Genomic DNA, 8,044 nt, shown 5'->3' on the forward strand with positions numbered 1-8,044 from the left:
GGCCCTATACGTCGAGAATATTCAAATAATAAATGAACGCAGATGACCATGTTATGGTAGGTTCGTGGTTCTGCATGCCCACATCCCAAAGTGCCGCCGCCGTCCGTACGGAGTTGAGCCAGAAGATAATAAATTTCAAGGCCAAGAATATTAGGATCTAGCAAGAGTTTCCAGGTCAGTTAGTACATAAAAAGGATATAAAAATAAATCTCCAGGAGGGAGCAGTAAAAACACCTACAGAACTCCGTTATCCTAAAAAAGCAAAAGGATAGCTTGACGGTGGCGAGCGTGAGACTTGGTGGTTGTCTAGACGTTTGACGTAGGTCTCTCTGTATGTTGGATGCAACAAGAAATTCCAGCGAGCAAGATATACAGTGGATTACTCAGCTACTGGTCTCGGATAATTTATTATCCGTGGGATATTTACTGGAGTCCCCCGGGCCTTGGCATTCATGGCAACCCTTCAGTCGGACACGTGACGTGCCAAGCTCACTGCTTCCAAACTTATTGCAACTGGAGAAAATCAGGGAAATCTCTCTATATAATACTCCGTATATACAATGGTTTGTTTGCTGTGAGACTGCGTTGGCAAAAAGACCCAATCGCCCAGCTGTTCTGTTGGACAAAGGACGAGAACAATACCAGGGGGTCACCTGACATCCCTAACAATCGGAGGGGCAAAGCTAGCTAGTCTCTATAGGCCGTGCAAAGCAGACGGTGCCGTGCGGAATCTCGCAGCCAGCTATCCATAATATCCCAGAATCCGTCCAAAACACGCTCCGTACCAAAATCTTATTATTCACCCCCCTGCTTCAGCCGTCCAGTCCCAGTAAATTTGCAGAGACGTTTCAAGGACACTTGTGCCTAGGGGTTTTGTAAGACTAACTACCGCCATATCCACCGTGGGAACATAATCCGGCGAAATAACCCCCTCATCTAGCTGCGTACGCGAAAATGAAAACGGGTGTCGATATGCTTGCTGCGGGCCGTAATCGTGTGGTCACTGTAGTGAGGATATGTAAGAGCCCTTATTGTTCGCCTTAATGGGGGATAGGACCCTCCGATATAAAATTAAGATCTCTCATCATATTGAGCAACCACCTCACTTCACGTACGGCCTCACTACAAGCCACATGTTTGGCTTCATTTGAACTTAACGATACGCAAGGATGCTTTGCAGATCGCCATTGAGGTGGGGGGCACCCGCGAGCCTTGAATACGTATCCAGAACACAGATTTCCTCTCGCCATTAAACGGGCCTGCCGTCAGAATCCATGTATCCAAGCGGCCGGTAGGTGGCGTTCGGGAACTCGTGCTCACCGTTCTTCGCATAGAATAATCCTAGTTCGCTTGTTCCTTTCAAGTAACGTATGCCGTGCAGCAGGGCCTTCCAAGTTTGGGGGATAGGGACTGCGTTCTTCTTGGGCCAGTAGGGAGGCCGCAAGGGCGATATCCGGCCGCAATTTGACAGCGAACTGCAGCAAACAGCCCACGCCGTGCTGAAAATGATGCTTCGTAAACCCCCCTGCTTCTCAGGGGACAGGAGTATTGTCGATTCGAAGATTCTCCTCCATTGGCGTACTGACAGTCAGTGACAGCGTCTTCCAGGTAGAAATCCTCCACTAGTCGTTCGATTTAATGTCGGAGTTTCAACTTGATGCCTCGCTCTTCGCGACTAACTTCCATACCCGGATATTTTGACGGTTCTTTCAACCTTTGTCTTTGATCTCCAGCTTTGTTGCCAAAAACCTCAACTAGCTAATCAGCGTCCGTTGGATCCTCTGCCAATAAATGAAGATCAGCCTCCGAATTATCTTCGTCGACATTCACATCAGCCTCACATCTTTTTAGATTATCTTTAGTTACCCGTTTCGGGTTACTTAATCATCTACATAAATTGCAATATAGAGATGCGTGCGGGTCATATGCCGCCAAAGGGCAGGGTCAGAGGGGATTAAGGAGCAAAATCAAATTGTCCCGTAGGAGGGCCGTAAGATAGTCGTACCAAAACTTTACGGCCGGGTCCAAACCAGAGAGGGATCCTTCAGCTGATCTGAGTAGAGAGCAGTAAATTCTATCATCATATTTCATACGTTTTTGACTCGGGGGGGTGGGGGGGGGGGGGGGGGGGCGGCGCCGGGAGAGCTGACCTCTCTTATTCACGAAGAGTATTTATTGAACTAGATCTAGATTTTTCTTCTGCAGAAGATAACTTTTCTATTAGATAATTGAACATTTGGGTACATTTTGACTCCCGTGATTTGATTTTGCACAAGGTTAAGAGACGTCGCATGTCTTAGCAGCAGCTCTAATAGATGAGGTTTTTTTTTTTTTTTAATCCCCTTTCATTCCTCTTTTATAAGGCTACAATAGCCTGGTCTATTGATTTTGTGAGCATTTTAAATGGGTTGATGGGTGTGGATAGATTTACTACTTCAGGTGTAGGAGGAGTTCGACTTCTTCCCCAGTGTTTCTGGTTGGGTTCTTGGTTGTAACTTTGTCAGGGGCTCGCTCCTTTTACGTCAAACGGCGACTTGCTGGAAAATGTTTGGGACTGAACGAGTAACTATTGTTATTTAGCCTTGGAAATCCCCCCCCCCACTCTCTGGCTAATGAGTGCTCGTTCATTTCATCGATTCCGGTTACCTCTATCATTCCGGACATCGCCTATTAAATTCTTATGATTGAGTTTACCTCTGGCCCTTGTGAATGAACGCTGCTTGATCTTATTTACTCTAAACAAGACAGAGTTGACGATGATAACTTGCTCAACAACAAATTCTTACCCTGCCAAATAAGCCGTTACGCACCATTCCCGTATTCAAATCCCCCTACCGACTGACCTGCCACTCTTCCAGCTTGCCTGGCAAAAATATTTCCCTCAATACCGATAAGAATTTCCCGCTCCTCTCCCTTCCCTGGAAGTGAGTATATTTACCGTAGTAGAACTGCCTCGATCGCAATAGACACCCCACAGCAAGTGAAGAGGAGGGACAAGGCTACAGCACTGGGCACTAGTGGAGGAGAACACCTAGGTACTGTCTTCATGCCTCTCGGACGAGGCTGAAGCCGTTTTGCTGGCTAATGCTGCTAGGCTCGACTCTGCGTCAACACTTCTTGCTCGGCGTGATCTGTTGCTCTTGTCCTCAATGAATACAGAGAAAGGACAAGACCGGACAGATCGAGGACCATCCCAGAAGACAATGCTGTCCAAGGCGCTACAGAAAGCGAATGCTGCCGTTCTTCTTGACAATGCTACAAACTACGAGGGTGCCATAGATGCCTACAACGACGCGTGCCAGCTCCTACAACAAGTGATGCATCGAAGTGGTGGTAATGACGAGAAACAGAAATTGGAGGAGATTGTATGTGACGTGACCCCTTCAGGCCCCGTGGGAGCTTAAAGCTCTTTGATCCCTCACAAAATCCGCAGCGTCAAATTTCTGACATCGATACGTCCAGCGTAATACTTACTCTAGTCGGATAAATGAACTTCGACGCCTTGGCCTCTCCTCTCAACAGGTCGATGATGGAAAGGCTTTACCCGATCCTCCTCCAAACGAGGAGTCACCGTCGGATGGGATTTTCACGCTTTTTCCTGATGCCGGGGCTGAGCGTCAGGATACCCATGTTCTCACAACCACAACTGCAAAACTTATTACCAGTAATCCTCCTTATGCTAGCAACTCCAGAGAGCAGCGCAGCCTGGCGCCCTCCCAAATCCCTCCCAGACGACAATCCCTCCTCCCCTCAACCTTCGATGAAGATGTTAGATTAGCTAATCCCCAATTAAATCCCGCTCCTTTTCGTGAACATTCACAGTCCAAGTCGCTGAAGAAAGATTTTCGAATAAAACCCCAAAGTTCAACCGAGACACTGAAAAATTCTCGTTCGGATCCCTCCACATTGGGGGAAATGCCTTCCTCGCCGAGCGCATATCCTCAGCGGGTCGATTTCACCAATCGACCCTCAACTCAAGTATCGAACCCGCTTCCCCCTTTGGTAAATCAGCATTCCCGTGATGCGAGCAATGGATCAACCTCCTGGCTTGACACTATTGACGAGTCTGGAGCTTCGTCAAACTCCTCAATTCGGTCAAGATCGTCGTTACTCTATATTAGACCAAAACTTGCTCGGAATACCAGCGGAGGTACTGAAGCAGAATTTGATGCTGCCCTGGATGCTGCTGTGGAGGCTGCATATGATGAAGGTTTTGAACCAGCTAATGATGCAGATACCATGTATACGGATGATATCGTATCCAATGTGAGGCGGAACGTTGAGTTAGCAAAACAAAAGGTTCGGGAGGTACAGTTGGAATCTGAAGCCGTGTCAGCGAAGAATAGAGAAAAACGGAGAATATTGGAGGAACCTGGGTGGGCAAATGTTGATGCAATTCATCCAGGCTATGATGATGACGTTGAAGCTGAGGAGGAAGAACGTATCCTGGAAGAAATGATGGCCGACTTCGAATTTGACCTTCAGTCGAAGTCGGCCCTCCCACGCCAGTCCGACTCAAGTGGTTTTTCTGGCAGAACATGGGGGAGTTCCGTTGCTTCGAATTTAACGACAGCTGGTACTTCGCTCTCCACTCTCGCAGAGGGGGTCGAATTCCAGCCATTGGATGCGAGGATGAAATCAACATCCTCACCCCCACATCCACCTCCTGTCTCTGCATTACCGCAACCGCCAGTATTGGCACCGACATTCGCAGCATCTTTGCCGTCTGTGGCATTAGGACCGATTTCTGCTCAGACCACATTGACGGGATCGACAGGCGTGAGGGGAAGGCGACTGAATGGTCAGAATCCTGCGGAATTGTCCATTGAGACAATTTCCCACATATTACCTGATACGAATGGGCCACAGACGGCCCCGATGGTCTCACCGGTGCTGGAAAGCGTGCCTAAGACTTGTGTCCCCATTTCGCAAGATTCGGCCTCCGAAATCAAAATAGACACAGCAGGTAGCCCCACAAAAGATACATCCAGGGGCTCTGATCCTGTGGAAGCTCCCCTTACCGATTCCATTATACACTCCACTAAACTACAACCACGAGAGACACATGACAACAGTTTTCTGCCCTCCCCGTCACGTATGGTAGCAAAGGTTGCATCAGCCCCAGAGAATCTTAGAAAGAACATATCATCCTCGAGCCTCAAGGCAATGAAAGCTAGAGGCATGTCCGTTTCAACACCTGATATCCCTACTCAGGCACCGGGGGCATCATATAGTGCGACTTTTGCGAATTTGGATCAAAGAAAAGTGACTACTCCTTCTTTGCCTCCTGCACATACCCCTACCAACTCACTTGCTGCCAATAGCATTCATGCTGGAGGACTCAACCTTTTCGATAGCAATATTCACTCACCTACAACTCCAGGGTCTCCTAACCTATCTGTTCCATATGCTCCTTTACCCTTGGAGCCATGTCCGCAGTCCTTTCTTCTTCGCCCATTCTGGCTAATGCGGTGTCTCTATCAGACCATTGCTCATCCCCGTGGTGGATATCTTACAACAAAACTCTTTATACCAAGGGATGTGTGGCGAGTTCAGAATGTTAAGTTAAAGGGTGTGGAAGAGAAAATATCGAGCTGCGACCTTTTGACAGCCGCACTTTTGAAGCTCGCCAAAGCGGACACCTATGACGCCGATGCCGTACTTGAGGAAATGCAATCGTTGGAAACTATTTTAGATCAAGTTCAGAATATTTGGTCAAAAAAGCTAGGAAACGAGGTTGGAGTCCAGGGATCCATGTCTCTTTTCAAGTCAACCATAGGAGAAGATATGCCCACATTTCATGACAATGCTGCTTCAAAACCCTCCGGCGGCTCAAGCAAATCGTACTTGACATCCTGGCGGAAGCTGCGATCGAAGAGCTCTGGTACAGGTGGGCCTACGTCTGTTTCTGTTGTATCGAAGTACGGCAGTAAGGATACACTTACAATGAATTCGCTGCCGATGACCGACAGTCATGGCTTTCGTACTCCGAAAAGAAATGTCACACAGCTGCAGTGTACGGGTCCTAACGCGAGCTATATGGGTGCTCTGGCGAGATTGTTCGATGCTGCCCAAGTCCTTGGTAAGTAGTCCCTCCACTGTTCACCTGATAACCTCTCCATATCTATTTTCTTTTCCATTTTTTTATCCTCAGTGAGCAGAGCTGAAGCTAGCGGATCGAGTCAGATCAAATTGCCCGGCAAGTCGAAGACCCAGGTCTGAAACACTCATCCCAGACCCTTGTTGGGCTTGAACTTAGCACAAGGCATGCCTCTGAGTTTTTTGGGTTTTACGTTTGTCGATTCGCGCTCAACGATATTGCCTTGATGATTGATAAATTCGTTAAACGAGGGAGTGAATGGGTCCTGGTGTAACATATGGGGTATCATAAACAATCCCTGACTATATATACAGGAGGATTTGGATGCTTCGATTTGTTTACTAAGCATGTTGTTATTCCCCATCCCGCTACTGTTAAATGCTCCATTGACTTTCCTTTTTTTTCTTTTTACTCTTGTTTGATAGCTAGAAAATAGCTTGTTGGGACCGGCAACTTCTGGAGAGGAGTCTATAGTTTTCTTATCAATATCTATAGGGATATCCTCTAAGAACCCAGAGGCTTTGTACCACATGCTTGCTGGATTTTGACTTGTCCGTAGCTTCGGCCCCACAAGTGTTACTTAGTGAAGCTTATTTTCAGATAATGTAACTCACTATCAAGTGAATCATCAAAATCACCGAAGCCCAAGTAACTGGATTTTAATTCAAATTATTTATTTTCAACGATATCTGTCATGGCTCAATCTAGTCATGATGATATAAAGACAAAGCTTCAATTCATCTAACTAGGCAGCTGCGACGAGAATACTAAACTGAGGATTAGAATGTGGGAATGAACGAGCAGCTGAATAGAAGTAGGTGGTCGGGGATCAGAGCAGATCAATCTGAGCAACCAAATATGATTTGAGGTTAGAGTGGATCAACCTTAATCCATATTATCAGCGACTGCGCCGTTAACAGTTTGTCTTCTGCCTCAATTATCTTGTTTGAATTGTCATATACACAGGAAAGCTGATTGAGAATTGAGTTGCAGTCTGATTGACACAATAGTTGTCTGAGAAAAATTTCTTTATAGATAAAATTAATCAGTTTTTAATAATTTTTTCTGTTCAAAACTAGTATTGAAATCTTTTCTTACTTATTCAAATTGAAATTATTAACTTCTTTTGTATTTCAAGATGTGATTGTAAAGATTTTATCAGTTTATCTTAAAAAATTCATTTTTAGCTTATTAAATTATGTTAAAAATTTCTTTCTACTAGTAAAAAAATTTAAAATAAATAATTTATTTAGCTCTTCATATCAGTAAACAATAAATGCTATTTTAAAAACTAGAAATATGAAAAAATTATTTTCTTTCTCTGAAATAGAGAAATATCAGCATTAAAAACTTTCTAGATAAGAGATTAAAAAAAATTTTAAAAAGATTTGTTAAAAAATACTATATTTTTAATACTATATAGCTTGTAGTATCTATTTTAAAAAATCAAATAGATAAAATTTTAATTAAATGATAATTAATACAGAGATCTTTTTTAAAAGTTTTTTTCTGCCAAGATATTACATAATATTATGAAATCTTAATTTTATCAGAATCTTATTTACATATGAATAATCATACAATTTGATATAGATTTTTAAATTTCTTTTCAAATTCAATTCTTCTTTCAATATAGCTTGAAATACTGATATTACTACTTATGCTCTTGTGATTATACTTAAATCTATTATTGAGAGAAAAACCTCTATTGAGATCTCAGAGATAACTGGCCTATCTGTTCAATTAATTAACTTAATATATGCTTGTATCATAGAAAGAGGCTTTGAATCAAATTATTGACCTTTAACTATTCAAAATAATTGATTAAAAGCTACTCTTTGCTCTGGTCAATCTTCTAAACATACATCTGAGATTTAGCAACAAGTTATTACCAAGATGCAAACTGATCAATTTATAATAAAGGAGAAAAGAATTGTTGCTGAT

General features: G+C 44.0%; 1 protein-coding gene across 1 annotated transcript; it reads left to right on the forward strand.

The window, feature by feature from the left end:
• Positions 1-3,149: 3,149 nt before the first annotated feature.
• PADG_05330 (uncharacterized protein) lies at positions 3,150-6,374 on the forward strand (the record flags this gene model as incomplete). The annotated part of the gene is made up of 3 exons (XM_010762391.1): positions 3,150-3,365; positions 3,463-6,082; positions 6,187-6,374. 3 exons carry the CDS (start codon positions 3,150-3,152, stop codon positions 6,372-6,374), a joined length of 3,024 nt encoding a protein of 1,007 aa, XP_010760693.1.
• Between the last annotated feature and the right edge of the window lie 1,670 nt (positions 6,375-8,044).

The sequence above is a fragment of the Paracoccidioides brasiliensis genome, assembly GCF_000150735.1.
Source record: "Paracoccidioides brasiliensis Pb18 unplaced genomic scaffold supercont2.6, whole genome shotgun sequence".
Lineage (NCBI taxonomy): Eukaryota > Fungi > Ascomycota > Eurotiomycetes > Onygenales > Ajellomycetaceae > Paracoccidioides > Paracoccidioides brasiliensis.